Source organism: Oryzias latipes, chromosome 10 (genome assembly GCF_053564925.1).
Source record: "Oryzias latipes strain Hd-rR chromosome 10, Olatipes_Hd-rR_3.1".
NCBI lineage: Eukaryota > Metazoa > Chordata > Actinopteri > Beloniformes > Adrianichthyidae > Oryzias > Oryzias latipes.
Window position 1 is genome coordinate 11,526,394 of NC_136246.1, and position 20,859 is coordinate 11,547,252.

General features: G+C 37.8%; 1 protein-coding gene across 12 annotated transcripts in view; it reads left to right on the forward strand.

The window, feature by feature from the left end:
- diaph2 (diaphanous-related formin 2) overlaps positions 1–20,859 on the forward strand; it is a 426,471-nt gene that overhangs the window by 117,268 nt on the left and 288,344 nt on the right. For all 12 annotated transcript variants that reach the window (XM_078953946.1, XM_078953948.1, XM_078953953.1 and 9 more), the window contains 5 exons: positions 1,257–1,396; positions 15,115–15,189; positions 15,291–15,360; positions 16,251–16,387; positions 20,599–20,707. In XM_078953946.1, coding sequence (XP_078810072.1) covers positions 1,257–1,396; positions 15,115–15,189; positions 15,291–15,360; positions 16,251–16,387; positions 20,599–20,707 — 531 coding nt within the window. The remainder of the gene's footprint in view (positions 1–1,256; positions 1,397–15,114; positions 15,190–15,290; positions 15,361–16,250; positions 16,388–20,598; positions 20,708–20,859) is intronic.

The window sequence follows — 20,859 nt, forward strand, 5'->3', positions numbered from 1 at the left end:
TTCCCATAGAAACCCTTGAAGTCTGAACACAGGACTAGCAGAAAAGGTGAATTATAAAGACGAGGTAAATCTACACGTTTTCGCAAAATATACTTTATTGTAAAAGGTGAAAAATGTATGAATTGTTAGATATTTTAGTGGCCCGAGTGGACAAGTAAAAAATAAAGTCTTGTGGTCCGTACTGCTCGAAAAACAGGACCGGGCCAGCGGACAAATGGCTATGTCGAGCCCTGCCAATACAAGTGGGATCTTTCTATTGAATTATTTCACAAATCAAACTCAAAGCTGAGCTTACATGGAAAGAAGCATATTAATGGCGGCCTGCTGTTTGAACGCTTCTGGTTTGTACCCCCCAAAAAAGGTTCATTCATGTTGACTTTGCATTGCTGCAGAGCAGCAGGCTTCTCTTTTCTCCAGATAAATGAGCAAGCTTATTTCTTTCCAAATTGCCCATTAGCACACCTCACTTTGTGGGAAACCAGCAGTCCAGGGATTAACACAGTTGTTTCCTTTGCCATGCAGTCTGGTTTAGTCCTATGCGATGCAGTCTTTTATAATGCATTTCTCTTGTATTTCTTCGTAGTTTTTGCAGTCAATGACATTTCCCTTAATAGAGCTGCAATTGGAAAAAAAAGAATTCATCAACTTCCATACAAGGCTTTTTCTTGGGGGTTGAGCTCCTTAGAAACGGTATTAAGCGAACAATAAACTCAATCACTGACCATCTGTGAGATCAAACCATAACTCAGCGTATAGCACAATGCTAACTTCATTATGGGCCTGTAGAGCGAGTGTGAAGGCATTATCTTGTTCAGCTGAAAGTTTGTGTAATGCTGCTAGGAGATAGTCTCATTGTGTAAGCATCAGTGTAACAACATATCCCAGTGGAGATTAAACACAAGAATCCATTTACTTCCAGCATGAGCTGCGGCGGATAGCATGTGGAGCCGGCATTTGGCTCCGTGACTACAGCCCTTCATTAGAGATGCAGCAAAAGAAAAGAAAAGATTTTGGCAGCGTTTTCTTTAATCTATCTAAAACACTTTAGTTGCAAGTAATTTAAAACGGCTGTAGATCTGCTTACACTTCCCCTCACATTGTTTTTGTAGCATTCATGAAACCGAATTTGCCTTTTAGCACAAACGTGTACAAACACGGCTTTTAGAGACTTAAATGCTTCATTAGTGTCTGTCAGTGGTACGCCAATGCTGTGCTTGTTTGGATTTTATCTAAAAATGTCACATGTGTGTTTTTAGGGTGGACTGAGAAACAGCAAGCATGAGTGCACACTTTCTTCTCAAGAATATGTCCACGAACTTCGCTCTGGCATCAGTGAGGAAAAACTGCTCAACTGCCTGGAGTCCCTCAGAGTGTCTCTCACCAGTAATCCCGTCAGGTAAGTTACTGAAGCCTGTTGCACACTCAGTCTGATCATCTTTTGACGTTGTAAAAGCGTTCCCAGTGGTCTTTTAACTATGAGTATGCCCATTTTAGCCAAAGTAAAACAAAAAAAGCTGCTTCGTTTTCTAGGACAGAGTTTCTGCAGAGTGGCAGTAGTTCATCCAAACCTGCCTTCATTTCCCTGTATTCCTGCATCTGTCTGAACTCTCTCCCACTAGCTTACAGCCCCTCACAACCTAACATTACCGGGGCAGCAAAGATGGTGAGCAGTATCGAACGAGAAAAACAAAGCAAAAATAAAAGTAAAGAAGACAAACAACAGAAATATATGTCTACACAAACATATTAAACTGAAAGTTCCCCTCCGATGGAAATCATGTTTTTTGAGATTTGGTCATGTACGTGCGGCATTTTTCTTATGAAAGAGAACAAATGTAATAAGATTCAAAAAGATTACAACCAAAAATCAATTCATTTTTGCATTTCTGAGTATTTCTCCTTTTAAATCGCTGTCAATCGTACTGTTTCAAATTTGTGTTCTCGCTCCGAATGAGTTCGAAGGCTTGCCGTCTCGCATTAACCAGAGAGGGTAAAATAAAAACAAGAAAAATAAAATTTGTATTAGTTTGAGAAGGTTGCGTCAGGAAGGGCATCCGGCGTAAAACATTGCCAAGTTTCCCATGCGACTTGTTCGCTGTGGCGACCCCTGATGGGAAAAGCCGAAAGAGAAACAACAACAACAACCTCGATGAAAATAAGAAAATAGGAAATATTTTAAAGTTCAGGAGGCCTAAGCAGGCTGGCTCCCCATCCCGCATTGGGTCTCTGCCAGTTTGTTTTCCGAGAGCCGCCGTAGTGATCGGGATCGCTCCAGCACCATCGGCCCTGCGACAGACTGTCCAGGCTGCTCAAATCGCGCTGCTGCCAGACCTATGGGCTGCACCCGTCGCTCAAATCGTGCCGCTGGACCTCAGATTGCGTCTGTACCATTGACTTAAAAGTAAAACTGTCCGCCTCTACCGCGCATACGGCGTTTGGTGTGAGCGAAGCTTAACTGTAACCTGTAATCTTAAACTGAACCCTTCCTCTGGGTCAGTTCAGTACTGGCCGCACGTATTTAGAAAATTACGTGTGAATATTCACTTTCTTTCTGTTTCATGATATTTGCTTTGCTTCTGTCAACAAACCTATATATTCCCTCCTTGTCATGTTAATGTTTTTATTAATTACTTGAAAAGGAATGAGAGGAAGCAAATTGAAATATTCCCACGTACATGGATCTCATCGTTTACAAGTGGATGCATCAGAATGAAGTGGAGCAGGGACCTTTTGACCTGCTGATTGTAGCTTCTACATCACAGCTATATGTCATTCATCGGGGGGAAAAAAGCCACAATAGAATGTTTAAAACACCACAAACACTATTTTCATCTACTATACACCACTTCAATAAATATTCAACTCAATTTTATGTTATCACATTCAATAAAATGCACATTTGTGTGTATGTTGTACAGGTTGCATATTTTACAGCTTATGTTCAAAGATTTACTAATAGCTGTGTTCAATGCCGCACAGCTGCATTGTGCACAAAAAGATTTTCCATCAATTGAATTTCCATATTTAAATTTTTGAAATTGTGTATGTATGAGAACCTGCAACAGACAATGGTCACAGGTGTCCCATTTGTAAGATCAGTTAGAAATTCTGATGAGCATCCAAGCTAATAACTACTTTAAATCAAAGAGCACATTTTTACTAGCTAAAACAACTAAAACGTCAGCACGTCGCCTCGGGTCAAGAGAATAAAAGATAAAAAGATGCTCTTATAGCACTCAGTATTTACAACAGTCATGTATCTTCATGAGTTTAGTATAATTAAGAACTGTTGTCATTTTATATGGGATTTACATAAGAGATGATTCTGAATATCTTTGGAAAAAACATGTTTTTTTATCTGGTGAAAACAAATTCAGTTACAGTCTATAAAACATATTTGCCCAGAAAAACAAAAAAAAAACATCAGAGTCCACTGCTGCCTTTTAAAAATATTCTTTGGAGATGAAAAATGTGACATTCTCCTTTGCATCTTTATAAATCCAAAATGTTGTGGAGCTTTACCATCGAAGCAGCAGAGCAAACCTAACAAGACTAACCTAAGACAACCAACCCTGCTGGATGCTGCAGTAGCAGAACTGCTAGAGGGGATTAATTGTATTAAACTTAAAGTTGAGACTATTAAACCTTTTATTTCTGTGATTGTATTTATATTTAGTCTGCCATTTGTGTATAATGAACAAAATGTTCATATTTGTAAGTGCAAGTTTACTTTTTTTAGACCATGTGGTTGTGAAATGTCTAATGATCATCCAGATAATAAACTTGCTGTAAACAAAAAAACAACCTGGCAACCTGACAGTCCTCATATCTTCTACTGTACGTATTCAGTCACTCTGCTTTTTTGCCTTTAAGGCCGTTTTCAGCATAAATATTTGGGATTTTTTTATTTGAATCCTGACCAATGCTTGTGAAACCATTTGAAGCCTCTGAAGCCTCAGAACAATAATATAGAGCAATAAGGCTATGTGACCGGAACTTCTTCTATACTTTTTTTTTTTTTTTTTGCTGTCCATGATTTAAAGGAAGCCCTGGAGCCAATCAGAATCAAATATTACCTGAACCATGGCACAACCAAGGATAAAAAACCTAAAAAAATGTGGGTTGCGTAGACCTATAGTAAATGATATTCGTAATTCTTTCAGAAAACCACCACGCCTTAAAAAACAAGTTTTTCGTGTTTCCTACATTCCACTCAAGTATGTGAACTTCTGAGCACACCTTTGTTTTCAAGCTAAAGTTTTCCCAACAAAGTGTTGTTGTTGTTTGTGGGTATATACCTCCGCTTTGTGTTTCTTCTGATGTTTGTGCTACTTGCTAATTTGCTCCCAAAGGCCCGTGTTTGTCTAATAGTTTAATTGGCTGGGCTGTGCACCTGTTTGGCTGCACAGGTGGCCATTGGGCCATTGTGCTTAGGGCCTTATCTTCCAGGCAATCCCACACAGGTGTGTGGCATACAGCCTTTGCAGATCCACCCACAGATGGCATTGCCTGGAGCATCCACTGGCTTTTTTTCCCCCACCCCCCTTCAACTCATCTGCAATGATTTGCACTTCTCTTGAAGTGAAGGCAAGTTCTTTTCCAACCCTCAGCTTCATTCTTCCACTTTGATTTGGATGTTTTGCCAGTAAGTTAAAAGTGCCACAATGACCTGTTATCTTTTAATATACAGTGGGGTAAGTGAAAAGTATTTGGCTGTCACAGATTCTGCAAGTTACCTACCGTTACAGACCTCAATTATCTTTTTGAGTGGGACAACTTGCAGAATCTGGGACTGACAAATATTTTTTTTGCCCCACTGTGTTATGCATTGTTGCTCTTCTTAATTTTCATTCACACTCATTTGCCTCTGCCTTGAATATAAATGTAAATAGATTTACCTTAAAACCAAACTTAAAAAAAAAAAAGTTAATAAACCTTTCCAGATTTAACTGAACAGACGCTTTGTCAAGAATGTTTCATATGTAACAGTTTTTGTTGTTTTTGATTCTCTCCATCTATTGCATCCCACTGCAAAATCACCTTAAAATCTGATATGCTCACATCCATAGTGAAGCTGCATGGTGTAGTGGTTGGCACTCTTGCCTCAGAGCGAGTATAGGCCCTTGTTTGAATCCCAGCTGGGACCTTTCTGTGTGGAGTTTTCATGCTCATGTGTGAGTTTTATCCAGGCATCCCATAGAGCAGAACATGCACCGTGGTAGATTCTAAATTGGTGTGAATGTGAGTGGGTGTAGTTGTGTGACCCTGTGACCAACTGGCCACCTGTCTTAGGATGTACCACTCTTTCACCCAACAGTAACTTAACTCCCGCAACCCCCAAAGGGATTCAGTGGGTTCTGAAGATGAATGAATGGGTATTTATTTTATCCCCAATCCTATAAACAGTTCTTAAATTAAGTATTGACAATGTTAAAGTAAAATACTTCTTATATTCATTTTTTGCTTATTTGTATACTCTGTCTTCTTCCACTTTCGGCTTCTCCCATCAGGGGTCGCCACAGCGAACAAGTCGCATGGTAAATTTTGGCAATGTTTTACGCCGGATGCCCTTCCTGACGCAACCTTCTCTAACCGGGCTTGGAACCGGCAGAGGTAGAGAAGGGAACAGGGAGCAGCCTGGAGTCGAACCCGGGTTTCACGGATGGAAGGCGCCGCAAACCAGCACAAGCTAAACTGACCCCCTTATTTGTATACTCTGTATTCTGCATTTTTAATTTCAGTCAAATTCAGATGTTTCTTTCATGTTTTTTTTTTTTTTTTAGGGTTCTGTGAAATTCACGACAAAGTAGGCAAAATAATATAGCTGTTAAAACGCAAGTATAAAAAATAGATGGATACAAGTTTTAATATTTAATGTATTTCTGGCAGTTTGCAAAAACACGTTTTCAGCCCTGATTACACATTTTGGTTCATAAGACATATTTTGCTTTTAGCTATTTTTGAAAACCTAAACTTACTTTGAAACAAAAAGCCTTTTTTTTGGGACACCTTTAACCTCATGCAACAATCTAAATTTGACACAAAAAGCAGGTACAAAATATTGCAGTTCCTTAAAAGACCACTATAGCAAGTCTTAGAAAGGAACAATTTTCTAATAACTTCTATTTACTTTCTATTAACTTGAAGCTCATCTATTTATGGCCTTTTTTTATTAGATGGAAGGAATAATAGAATGACTCCACAGAGCTTTAAGCTTTACAGTGGCCTCCCCAATTTTTGTCTTTAAATCGTTAAGTAGGACAGAGTAAATAGTGAGCACTCCCACCTTAGGCTTCAATTTCGCCATTCAGAATCTAAACGGTGATGTCAGATAATATTGGTCCAGTGCGTATATGTCTATTGTAAAGGCTATTATGAACTCACATCTTGGATCTAGTGTTCACCCTTGATAGCTAGAGCTGGAAATTGTGTTTGAAAAGGACAAAGAAAGTGAGAAGTTGCCCACAAGGGATTTTAAAATAATTGAATCTCTGCCAATGAATGATACCTCTTCACACTTTTCATTTTTTATCATCCATCTGTAATTTGTTCATGATTGATCCTCATATCACACTTTGTCCTGGATTAGATTTATCATAGTCCTTGCCAATTTTAATGTTTTCACAAGTATACATTTCAAAAGATCCCCTTCAGAAAGATCAAAAGAACGAGTTGTCTTAGGACTTGAGGCAGATGTGTCTCTAAACATTGTGGCTGAGTCTCACTGGAAATCTTTTCTTGAAATGACCATGAAAAATAAATCAATCCCACTTTTTTGAAGCTCTTGATGATCAAGTAACACATTTTTTATGATCTGATTTTTTCCCCCTTGTTTTATTTTTGTGCAATTCCTTGGTTTTAACCCAAAGAAAGACATGACATGTACAAGTTATACCTTTGGTAGGTCCATTAAAACAAAAAATCAACAAAAAAGTTTACATCTTAAAATGGGCAAGATAGAAGGGCAAGTCTCTGATAAATTAAGTTAAAGGATAACATATTAAAAACACCTTTATTGTTATTATAACTCTAACAGAGATATGCACACCTCAGTGTTTCAAAATGCTTTCACACACATCCAACATCATTTATTCATTTTAAAATGCCTTGGTAAAGTCATATTTTGGAATAAAACTATCACTACAAGAGCCCCACAATCGCAGACAAAGAAACAAATAGTGTTGACACCAATTTTTTAGCTGACATAATTTACAACATGTAGCAACACCGTTTATTAGGGTTAGTAAATAGTTTTTGGCTGGATTCAGATGAGAGCATCTTTTTCAACAGCATACCAATCCATGGTCAATGGATTAGATAAGTGCTGTTATAGCCAGCTGCAGCCTCAAACCTCACATTCTAAAAGTGGAGCCAGATGCAGTTAGATGGGGAGGGTGTGTCAGCCGGAGTTGGTTATCTCATAAGAAAGTCGCCTGTTGTTCTCTTACAACATATAACACAACAGATAAAAGAAAAATAGGTTAATGAGTCCTTGCAAAGCCAGGGTGTCAGAAAACTGTATTGAGAGCCTTATAAAAGGCCAAAGTGTTTGAGATGCTTCTATTCTACAGTGTTGTGTATCTACCAGTAGCGGTCACAGAAAAACAAAAACAAAAAATCGCCATACGGTGTTGGACAAGTCAAAAGGAACTTGTCCTTGTCATGGCAGCTTTGACTTTGGCTTGACTTTGACTTGTGACACTAGACATCCTGATGTCTTGCATAGCTAATACCACAGTCAATACCACAGAGGACCTGAATTATACATAACTTCAGAAGCAGAGGGGGATTTTACATCAAGGGTATCTAAACCAGCAAGAATTTTAGGTGCCAACATATACCTAAGAGTTTTTAAACCAGTTCTTGTCAAGTTCATACTAAAAATTTAGCAGTTTGAGGGCCCCAGGCGAACAATAACATGGGGCCCTCTGCAGCAGTTGTATTAATTACTGTTTTAGCCATTCAGATCACTTTGTTTTCATTTGACCATTTAATCTCTGCCACTGTTGCTGGATAGAGTTATGGTTTTCCGTACCAAACGTCATTTAATAACCACCAGACCCAATAAAAAAAAAAAAAAAAACCCAGAATATGAGTCAGTTATTAATTAGCAGCAATTCATCATCCAATATGTTACTTCCTCATTTGACTGAAAGTCCAGATTTAACACATTTTTAATGATATCACAGCCACCATTAATGCAGTCAAAGCAAAACATGAAATAATGTACTCCTATTGACCTTTACTAACAACCACTGATATTTTGCTCAAATATTAAGAACAATAAAAAAAATAAAAAAAATCAACACTATAGAAGTTATAGTTTAAATTATTAGCCTATTATAGATAGACAACTTTATTTATCCATTTGGGAGGTTCCCGCATGGAAATTGACATCTCCATCGCATACAGCACTGGTTGACATACATATAGGAAAAAGGAAAAAGCAGCACAGTGACTAGAGAAATTAGAAAGATAAGAACAGACCAAGGTACCTTTTTACGAGGAGAAACGAACAGAGATCATACCCAGCAACAATCTCTCTCCACTCTGGCGCATATTCTGCCGCATCCTCTTTTATTACTTTGTTGGGTATACCCTAATTTACAAATGTGCTGAGCTCTAAGGAGGGGAAACGGAACACAGCTGCAGCGCTATCAGCAAACTTTAATTGCGACATGTCTATCTTTCACAGCCTTCCCACATCATCTTCGGACCTGCAAAGCCTTTTCTCACGGATAACTGACACAGAGCGTCCTTCGATTCATTCTAGACACAGCTAACACACAGGTTCTCAGGAGGATGCTGGAAAGATGCAAAGATAGTCGGTTTCCTCCAAGGGTTTCACCTCCACCTTCCTGTGAAACAGAGTTGGACACACACACACTTCTGCAAACATGATTATAACACCTATATAGCTAGGTAATGCATAAAAAACAAATATGAGATAACTTATATACATTATTCCAACATTTGATTACGGTACTCCTAAAAGTACTTTTTGTTTTTCTTATTTTGTATTAAAAGGAATTTTGCGCAACATCAACAGTAAAAATCCTCCCAAAAACGTATATATGCATTCATAAAAGAAATGATTAATTGTTTATATTAATATCACAAAAAGCACAGTTGTTTTCCTGCCTCATTCTATTTTTACAGCGCAGCTTCACGTCAAATCTGAACACTAAATACAGGAAGTACTAGGGTATGTATTATGTACAAAGGAAGAACATAAAATAAAAATGTCTAGAATGTAAAAAACATAATAATCTTCACACTATTAGCATACGCTGAGTAAACTAAAGGGACAATCAACCGGACATCTCTCAGGATTGCGTAATCCCTCGTGCGGCAGAGCTCACAGCCTGCGCTGAAATTAAACAGGAAATGCGTAAAACACAGCGATCTATTTTTTTTTTAGGATAAAAATGATTGGAATCCAACTTATAAATTGCATTTATAGAACAGATTTGTGCAAACACATTTATGTTATTATGAGTAGGCTTTACATCTCATGTGATGAAGACGACAGGTGAAGCACTGCCTCTCCTCAGACCGCACTTCCCTGCTTGAAACGTGTTTCAACCAGGAACTAAAAGTTCCCGAACCGATCCCAAACCCGCCCAAATTATTTCTATCCACCTAAAGCAATTTTTACCCGCCCCGCATAGTCAGAAGCCCTATTGAGCGGGAAACTGCCCAATCTGGCAATGCTGCTGCTGCTCCTTAACTTGCGATTCTCTGGACTTGCTGTTGACTGGAATATCCCAATTCTTCAGAAGGACGGGGGAAGACCAAACACTAGCTGCGTTTACATGGACAAAAGTAATCGGAATGAACGCCTGATGGGAAGAAAAATGCGTTGTGAAAACGTTTGTTTAATCTGAAAAAGCTTTTCTGGGCCCATGTACACGGTTGAATTCTAAACCGATCTTTGATCCGATCAAAATATTTTGCACATGTAACCGTGGCTAATGACCAAATACCATACATGAGAAATGCTATGCCAGTTCAGTGATTTGGGGTGTTTTTTTCTTAATGACCAAGTTAAATAATGATGGACGTAAAATTTATTTAAAACATTTTTATTAAGTGTTCAGCTCAGGGCCCCTAGAGAGTTGGGGGACCCAGGCGATCGCATGCCTTTGCCTAATGGTAAATCCTCCTCTGACTTAAGTATACTGTAAATACTGTATGATGGACAACAGTGCCCATGAAACTGTAGAAACTGAAATTGAGTTGCAACAACCTGTTCAGAGTAGGGCTTGTAACCAATGACTATCAGGGGCTGTTATGATATTAATATAAAAGAGCAAAACTGCATTTTAGGTTAAAACCTTGAAAGTTTTCTGAGTGTACAGACACTTGAGGTCAACTCTCTGCCCCTAATTATCACTGGCTACTAATAAACTAGCTGTTTACCTTTTAAAATTTTGGTTTTTTTTTGTAGACATTTCTTTTTTCTAATATAATGTCTTGCTCTTAGGCTGAAAATGCTCAGATGGCCAGTCTTAGTTAATATAACTGTAAATGCAAACATTAGTGTTATTTATTAAATGAACATATTTGCTCGCATTACAGTTTAGATCTTATAATTTCAATCCCATGCCTAAGTGGTTAGCACTATACTGAAGCTTAAGTTTAAGAAGCCTCAGACGTTTATTTTTAATTTGTATTCTAAGAAAAGGAAAAACTGCTAAAATAGCGGGAAAAATATCAGATCCTGGTTGTCAAAGAACTGAATAATACCCACTAACTATACCCACGACTGCACTTAAGAGCTTTCCAATTGGCTGCTCATTTATGCTGTAATACAGTTGACTTTTAAATAAAACGCCGTAAATAAAAAAGAACTAAATACGGGATAAAGTATTACTCTAACAAAGACAAATTTTTCATGTATTGCTCCTCAAACTGTTTGGCTGCCAGTTCAGTTGACCTGAGTAAGACTCATGTTTAGCTTGGTGAATTACTGAGTGGACTGTGTTGGTTTCAGGTTGTTTGGGGTTAGATCCATTTGTTGGATTGCACATGGTGCCTCAGCTGGAAATTTTCTAGCCTAAATGGGTCGGTAAACTCACAGAGGGACAGTAGAAAACGTTGGTGTGTTATTCAGTCTGAAACATATTGTATTTGCACAGGAGCCATCAGTGACAGGGCCCCGCACCTGGCCTGCATGAAGTAATAAAACCGGTTTATTGACTGAAATGAGAGTTTGCACAAGCCAACCCAAAATGAGAGCAGTGATCAGTCAGCATGTGAGAAAAGATGGTGTCTCAATGATTCTGTTGCTTTAGATTGTTTAACACCATGCTCTCTGCTCATATACTTTATTTCTATTCTCTTGTTTACTTTACATCTATTTTTGTTCTGCAATATAAGTTTTTTTCTTCTTTTTTCTTTTCTTTTCGCTTGGTGTACTTATTCCATTGATGATATTTGTCTTTTAACTAATTAGGAGCAACAGAATGCATAACAACACAGCCAAGAGTTGCACCTTGCTTTATGAGCAAATGATGACATTTTGCATATGTCATTTACTTTTTTTGAGATGTCAAAGTTACAGGTTATCTAATTTATCAAAACAGTTTACCATTTGAGTGGTGTTGGTCTTTGGGGTCATTCTTCCCATTTGCAAATGCAACCAGAGGGAAAGTCACAACATCATAAAAACATCAGATAAAATCAACAGTTTTTTTTCTTTTTTCTAAGGAAATCCTGAATTGATTTCTAATTAATCTTTGCTCCCTGCTTTTGGCGTTTTCACGCCGTCTATGAAATGTTTGATTTTCAATCCCAAATGGGTCGTTTCTGTTTTCTTGCTGAAAAACGCATCCATAAGAAGAAGGGTTTCAGTCAGTCACCTGAAGTCTGAACCAACTGGAAAGTCAAATTCAGACCTGCTGCGAAAAAAACAAGGACAGATTTTCATTTTTACATGAAATCATAACAAAAGCAGCCTAAAAACATGATCATATTTAGGATTCTTGCCATTGACAGTAAAGATGCAAAAGAGTGCCTTGTCCGTGCTGTTGCCGCACCACTACGCTGGTACGATTAAGCAATACCATTAAGGCTGAAACGTATCGTTCTGGTAAGAGTTGATTACGTGGCACTGGTACCAAATGGTACTGGTTTCGGTACTGCATTCCTATTTGCACATATTCCAACAGTAAACCATATTCAAGTTCTCCCTGACAACAATGGTTACCTTTTGCTTTTGCCTTAAATTTTTTTTGGTAATAAATTCAGGCCTATTGCAGATCACTTAAAAAAAAAAAAGACAAACTACAGTTTAGCTTCTTCCTGTCTAGCCAACTTCAGATGATGGTTCTTAATAAATATGTCAAATATGCATCTTTACACAGGTATATTTATGAAAATAAATTGAAACAATATTTGTTTACATGTTGTGCTATTTATGTGACATAAGCAAATTTGATTTGTTTTAGATAACCTTAAAAATTCCCATAAAACTAAAAAAATAAGGAATTACTTTTCTTTGACTTACATTTTGTACATTTTGCCCCAGGACTATAGATGATTGCGTAGAGTAGTGCAATTTGGTGGCACTTAACCAGAGGATTAAAGCCATCAATATTGTATGAACAAGTTATTCCTGTGGTTAATGAAATCTTTTTATGTAGCCCCCCATTAGAGGGAAAAAAATAAGGGAAAAAAGAGTGTTTAATCTCATCTTCCTTGAAGAGCTGGAGTGCTTTGTTTGACCAAACACAAGCTTAATTCAATTCACGTTATATGTGTTGCTGCTTTATAGTCGTCAGACTCGAGGCATATGTGATCAAAAAGTTAGTTGGAATATTCAGATTCTGAAATAAAACACATTTCTGAAGAAAAAAATGTATATGTGTATATGTATATATGTATACCCGTATTTTCCGGACTATAAGTCGCCGTTTTTTTCATAGTTTGGCAAAGGGTGACTTATATTAGAAATACATTTATTTCTAATATATTAGAAATAAATTGAAATAAATACATTGTTAACCCTCCTGTTATGTTCATTTGTGAGGAACAGAGATGATGTTCCTGGCTAAATTTGATGTATGAGGTATGTTAAGTGTTAAGAGTATGTTAAGTGACTCAGAGAATCAGCAAACTTTTTTTTACAGTAAGATTTTGAAGGCTAAAAACATAATATTCTATTTTCCAATGATTTCATAGTTTCAGAAATGCAATAGAAATGACAACTGTTTCTACAAATACAGGATGAAAACAGAGTATTAGTTGGTTGATGCCTTTAATGATGCTTCATGAAAGGAATAAATAAGTATGAGAAAGAATTACTGTGAAATTTTGAGATAAACAGTCTGCTATGATTGTGTCATATGAGGTTGTGAAAGTTATTAGTTCTTGTCAAATAAATTTCCCGTCAAAATGCGACTTATAGGCCAGTGCGACTTATATGTGTTTTTTTCTACTTTATAATACATTTCTGGGCTGGTGCGACTTATACTCCGGAGCGACTTATAGTCCGGAAAATACGGTGTACATATATATATATATATATATATATATATATATATATATAAAATTGGTTTGTTACGTTTCAATCTACCTTTTTGGTGTGCGTCTTTACAACCATCGGGGGTGCCCACGAAATAAGCTTTTGTCAGGTCAAAAAAGTACCAGAAAAATACATTTACAGCTCACTGCATGGAGAAAGCAGGTTATTATGCACCTGGTTTATGGTGATAACCAGCTTTAATTCATCTCAAAGCAGGAAACTGTAATTATGTAAAACCCCAAGTTGTCCTAGGGCAGAGGACGGCGCATTGTTCTCTTAGCTGTTCCCACACACCTTGCAGGTGTCACAGAACATCCTTGAATCCTTTATTGATGTTATACTTTTTAAAATAATTGATTTTTTGCACAAGGATCTTATTTTGTCTTCTCTGAAGACTCATGTTAGCAATGTTGATCAATGCTCCCTCAGAATCTTGGTCCCTCGTTTTCTTTTTTTTGTGTATATTTTAATTGTATCAAGCTATACTGTTATTTCTAGATTAAAAGGACACAACTTGTTCTTTATATTCATCCTCTGCCTTTAGCATATGTAAAATAAATGCTTTAATGAAAAACAATCATACTCTTTTTAAATTGCTATTTATAAATATTATTTGTCAATATGATTGTGTTTTGTTTTAATAAAAGAAATGGATCATGGCTATTCACAGCAATCTATATTACCATCTTATAAATTGACTTTGTCTATGAGGGAAATCTGAGTAATGGGGACTGGGGAGCTGCTGTTGAGCTCTAATTTAGGAACAGATTAAAGAAATATCTCACCTCAGTTTTGCCTGCCGCCTCAGGCAAATGCATCTTAGTGCTAATGGAGGGTCTCTTCCGACTCACTGAGTCAATACAAACAGCTTTAAAACTCAAACTATTATTATTTCAAATCATTGTCAAAAGGGCCGGATAAATTATTGACTTATGTTCCGTTTATGCAGGAAAATTGCTTCATGTATTTTGCGTCACTGACTGGACCAAATGCGAGAAATGCTAATGCTATAATCTGGCTCTGTCCACCCCCCCACCCCCCACCCCCCCAGCCTTCTCCATCCCCTCTCACTCTCTCCCCCCTGCCTCAGACAAACAGGACGATCTTCACTGGATCATTTGCCATCTCCTGATACGCTGTGTTTTATAGCCAATTATCTCCCACTATCCATTATCGATTACAGTGTTATCTTACTTGCATTGCTTAATCTTTCGGCGCAGTAACATCGCCGCTCACAGGGGGGTCCTGATACCAAACGCTCTGCGATGAGAAGGTTTGCTAAAATGGATTGGTGTTCATTTATGTGTAAATGGGTACAGTTAGGTCTTAACGTAAACTGTATTCATTACCAAGAAGAGGGCAGGATGGCTTTTGAGTCACTCTGCCTTTTGTTTGGAAGCAATAAAAGAATGGAGGATCCAGCTGAGTGCTGAAGCTCCAAATCAGTCTGAATTAGCTTCTTCAGGCCAACATGGCATTGTGTGTGTTTTCTCCCCACGATTAGCCCTGAACAAACAGGGAAATCATACCCACTGGATATTGTTCGATCTAATGTTTGTGTCAATCTCTTATTTTATTTCTTCCAGCTGGGTTAATAACTTTGGTCATGAGGGACTTGGCCTTCTTCTGGATGCTCTGGAGAAGCTCCTGGACAAAAAACAGTGAGTTAACTCATCATCATATCTCATTTATTTATTTGTTTGTTTTGTACCATGCGATCACAGCACTTTCAATTACTTTGTTTCTTTTTCTTTGTATTCAGGCAAGAGAGTATTGATAAGCGGAACCAGCATAAACTGATCCAGTGCCTCAAGGCGTTTATGAATAATAAGGTTTGTATGAATTAGAGTTGAAGAGAAAATCATTTAATTGATTCTTTAGATCTGCTGGACAACCCTGGTCCTTAAATTCTACCAACCCTGCTTTGCTTTCCTGCTATTATTTTCGTGATTATTGAATGATTACCTGGATCAGGTGTGTTTATTCAGTTGGAATCTGGGATCATTTGACCCATCTTACCTGCAGCACTTCGGGCTAAAGAAACTGGAAAAAAAGCAGGATCACAGCCATCCCTCCCTATTCAAGACATCCAATACATTTCTTTTTAGATTTGTTTCTAATTAGGTAAACTACATGCACACATTGGTATAAAAATCCTAAATAAACAAACAAGAATTTGTTTGTTCATTGATATTCCGTATTTTATAAATGATGTTTATTATTAGCTCAAGTAGCTATAATTCTATCTGGCAGTTGACAAGTCTTTGAAGATGAAACAGGAAAAGGGACCTAAATTTACCATTCCAAGCCCACCGTCTGAGACCTTTTAATTATCTTTTTGTGGAGGGTCTGGCTCATTTCTCCAAAGTGGCACTCCAAAGACAAATGAACCGTCCGTATTGTATCTCATAGAGCGAACCCTTTCAGGTGGTCATTTTGACCCAAGACTTCAGGTGTGAGGAAGCCAAATGCTACAGGGAGACAGGGTGATGTATCCCTGTGGTCCGGTCCTAAATTAAATTAATTCATCATCTTTATATGTTCTCCTTTTGCCCTCATTGTTCTTCTCTAACAAAGGCACAACTCCTGGGAAACAGTTTGAAAATCATCTAATTGTTTTTTTTTTAATTACAATTATGTTTTTTCGTCTTTATTTATCATTTATCTATTCTTTTTTAAATTACCTTTTTTTTCCAATTCTAACCCATGTGCTCAATGACAGGATGGACTGCAAAAGATTTTGGGAGACGAGCGGAGCTTGTTGCTGTTGGCGCGAGCAATCGATCCCAAACAAACCAGCATGATGACGGAGATCGTCAAAATCCTCTCAGCCGTCTGCATTATAGGAGAGGAAAACATGTAAGTCAAAAACCACATTTCTGACTCATAACTTGATCTGACTCACCACAGGAGCCGCCCCCCACACAAACACACACACACAAACACACACACACAAACGATAATGTAAAAGGGCTAGTTACAGTCTGAAGCTGCGTTCAGGGGCGCCCTGTTTCAATGTTAAGTCATTGTACAGACGCGATCAGAGGTCCTGCTGTGGATTTTTTTGTTGGCAAAGCAGATGCACTGTGTCAACCAATCAGGGAGTCAGCTTTGGCCCATGTTAATGAAGCGATCAGCGGGTGAAGTCCAAAACCAACATGGAGGAGAATCTGATTGCTCTTCTCCTAAACTGAATGACATTTTTCCTATTTTTATACAGTCAATGGTTCCATGCAGCGACGAGGCTAAAAACGTTGTTACTAGCTCCTCCCACATGTGTTTAGAAGCATTAACTTCACGAACACATTTTTAGACTAGCGTCAAGCAGTGAATTTGACGGGCATGGAAAGCAAGGCAGCAGACACAAGTTTGATCCACGAATCACATTCAGTGTAAATGCATCATTAGGACGCTTAAAAACACACAAATCACAATTAAACAAGAACACATACATGACATTTGAAAGAAAAAAAAGTCAATTGTCTTTGTTGCTATAAATTAGCACTTACAGTAATGACAAAGCAAAGACAAGAATACTTTTCTTTTGACAAAGTATTTTTTGATTCCCCTAAAAAATTCCATTTGAAGCCAATATTTTGGGGTGTTAGTCAGTAATTAAAACTTAACTATCCGCAAAAGGATTCTGATAGCGGGTTCTGATGGCAAAAAGACACGTTCCTACACTCCTATGCTTCAATACAAAGGCATTTAAGCATGTGTAAACAAAGAAAAGTTAAGCGCATACACCAATATCAAGCTAAAATTGTCCAAAATTATTCAGCACTTTTCTGTAAAAATGAGATTAATGGCTCAGATGGGATCTGGTGCCCTAAGGCTGCTTTCATTTATCTTTGTTAATACAAATCAGCCTCAGTCAAAAATGCAGCAGTTCTCACTGAACTCTGCCGTTTTCCTCAGTTCCCTGGTTGGTGAAATAAATAGATTGCCCCTAATTATCCTGTTGAGACCAATATTTACAGTTTAGGAAAAACATGAGTCTCTACAATTATTTTTTTTTTCATTTATTTTTTATTTATTTATTTTTTTACCGCATGTAAAAAATGTAAATGAAGACACGAGAAGAAACCTAACCTTTTTATAACATGCCTCAAAGCTTTTACAATTGGTGCTGCATGCCCTCCCATCAACAGATGACCTGTAGAAATCAAACGCTGCATTGCAGTTTAGTCTTTCGATATTTCATGGAGCAGCCAGTGCAGTTGCCTCTCAAGACAGCAGCTTGGTTGACAACCTATAAATTGGATGTTAGATATTTATTTCTTTATTTTTTTCCCCCCGCTCCTGTTGTTTCCCATGGGGAAACATTAAAATAACAATGTCAAGTCAGTTTGCAGACGGCGAAATAGGCAAACATACAAATTCTGATGGGGGAACGAAGCTCTGCAACGCATCTCTTATCATTGACCATTCAAATAAGTGTCACAGTTCTGTCATTTACTTAGCGCACGTTCAGGAAACGGCTCTCTTTTTTTGGCGTGCGCCATCAAGGAGGTTGAAATGAAATGATTTGTCCTCAGGTGCTTTTTTGTTGCAGCAAAGAGACATGTGATGGGGGACTAAAAAACAAAGAAAAAAACAGCAAAAGCGGGGATAAAACCGGTTATCTGACGATGAGCAACTAAACTGTGACCTGAAAATACTGAGGGGCAATTACCTGCAACAGAAAAAAGCTTACTTTTACAGAGGACAATTAAAGCTTCTTTTGTTATGTTACTTTAAAGCAGAGGTGTCCAAAGTGTTTGAGAAGAGGGCCAGATTTGATGTGGTAAAAATGTGTAAGGGCCAATGAATCAGCCTGCATACATTCAACTTTAATAGTAACATTTAAGATAAGCCTTTGCAATTAATTACTTTTTGTTTCTTCACATAGAACAGAAACGCGTTTAAATGTGTCTTTTTACTGTGAATGTCATATTTAAAGACCAGAGAGAAAAAGCTTGTCTGGGGGAAAAAACACGGAAATCTTGGTTCACATAAAATGTTACATATTTTTCATTGTTAAATGTATAATTCCAAATTTAAATCATTTGAACAAGAAATAAATGGCTTCTTATTCAAAAGTATAAACCACCGAGCAGTTGTTTTGTATTTCACTAATACAGCGGCATATTATAGAATTTAGCTAATAATTTCTAAAGACGCAACTTATTGGTTTTTATGATGGAACCTGGAAATGTTGATGCGGGCCACATTCGGCCCACGGTGCCGGACTTTGGACATGTCTGCCTAAAAGTTTTCATAACCTTTTATTTGTATAGTGTCAGCTCTGATTGTGAATAGGTGTAAAATCATCCCTTGTTTGTGTCAGTGTAGTTTGTTGCCCGGTAGGTTTTCTTTGGGACCAAATTAGTCGTTACAGGAAAAGGTTAGTGACAACAATTAGTTGCTCCATTAAAGTATTCAGTGTGTCTTGTTGAAAGCTGGACACTGGGGCTGACCATAATGAGTGTAGCAGGTCTTGCTTTCATTATTGTTCTTAATTAGATGTTCTTAATTACAGCGGGACTTTTCCTGTGGCATGTCATTATGTCTGCTGCTGCTGCCATGGTGCCAACTCTAGCATGGACACAGCGACCTCTGTAACCTCTAAAAAAAAAATGGATACGATGTTTTACGTTATTTTTTTAAGCTTCAATGAAAGGACTGAGTTCCAGGTTTTCAGGTTGACACAATACAACTTTGATTATTTATTACCTTTTTTTTATTTTTGCAGAAAATTAAAGGACCAGCAGCTGCTCACAAATGGGATGTAGAGAAGCTTTCAACTGAATCAAGACTTTTTTAGGGAGATGTACTCGAGTCATTTTCTAATCAAAGCACTGATGCAGTAAATGAGCAACAAGCCACCAAACCCAACTCACTGCTACTATATTCAGCATATGTGAGGTGTTTTGGATCATGCCAAAGCCTCTTTTTTATATTTATTTTTCTCTCTCTCTCACTCATAAGATCAGAGTGCTGCTATGATCATAGCCTTGGATTAAAATGTAGGAATCGTGTGTAAATGACAGCCAAAGCTGCTCTTGTGTCACTTTTCCTGCTCAGAAAGTTCTCCGATGCTGTTACTTCAACTTATGTTCAGCACCAACTTTGACTTACAGCATCAAAAGAGCACACGACGAATTAGGCATGTTTTTCTCTCGTCACTTTTAGCTCCGTCTGAACTGGTTTTAAAGGCGCTCGGTACGCGACGGTTCCGGGTGATTGGCTGTGACTTTGTGACATCATGTCAGAAAAGGGCTCTTCCTTCCACTCTGGTTTAAGCTTAGTACTCTGCAACGTAGTGTCGTTTTAGACCAGGGCTGGGCAAACCAAATGCTATTTAACTATTTATTCTGGCATACCAAACTGGAATAAATGAAGTTGATAATCCTAATTTAGGTTTTATTTTACCTCCATAGATGGTGCAATACAAAAACATTGACCTTTGTTATTCTGCATTCATGTGGTGTAGGAAGAAAAAAGGGCAGCTTGTAATTAAAAATTGGAATGCTTGCATTTTCCTAAAGATTTAAAGGAGATTTGAGTCAAGCAGTTATAAAGTATTAGAGGTCAGGTTAAATGCATTTGCACAAAATTCATTTTGTTAGATGTTCTACAGTTTGACCTGTTTGGGACACTAAAAAGGTTTAAAACTGTTTAGATGAAGCATTTTTATCTCTTATAGATAGATGTGTACTATCTAATCATGATATAATAATAATTTCTGGATGTCATATGATAATAAAGCGTCTTCCTGTGTATAGATGCTTTTAAAATGTTATGTAGAAGCAGTTATTTTGGCCTTTTCTCACTTCAGTCTTTTTGTTTGCTGAATGCATTTGCAGCAGAATTTTGATTATTGCAGACAACTTACACACATCCAGCATCAAAGTTGTTGTGTTTGTCAGTAACTAAAAGCTGGCTAAGTAGATGTCCACGCCAGCACTCACAGGAGGGTCAGATGCATGCAGTTTGAGTTGGAAATTGTGAGTAAATGTCCTGTCAGTGAGGCCATAAAAGTGCTGATGTTTGGCTTTGCTTTCTCCCTGTTCTTCTCCTTCCTCTAGCCTAGATAAGATTCTGGCTGCGATGACGATTGCTGCAGAGAGGAACAGTAAGGAGAGGTTTGCTCCAATTGTGGAAGGGCTGGAGAACCACGAGGCACAGCAGCTCCAGGTGAGCAATAAGAGAGACAGCGTCCAATGACGCCATGTGGATGTCCTGCTACTTCATGCGTTCTGATTGAAAAAAATCAAAAACCCCTCAAACTGAGGCAATGTCGAACACAGGTTTTGCCACGCACAGTCCAATGAAAGCGTCATTCACGC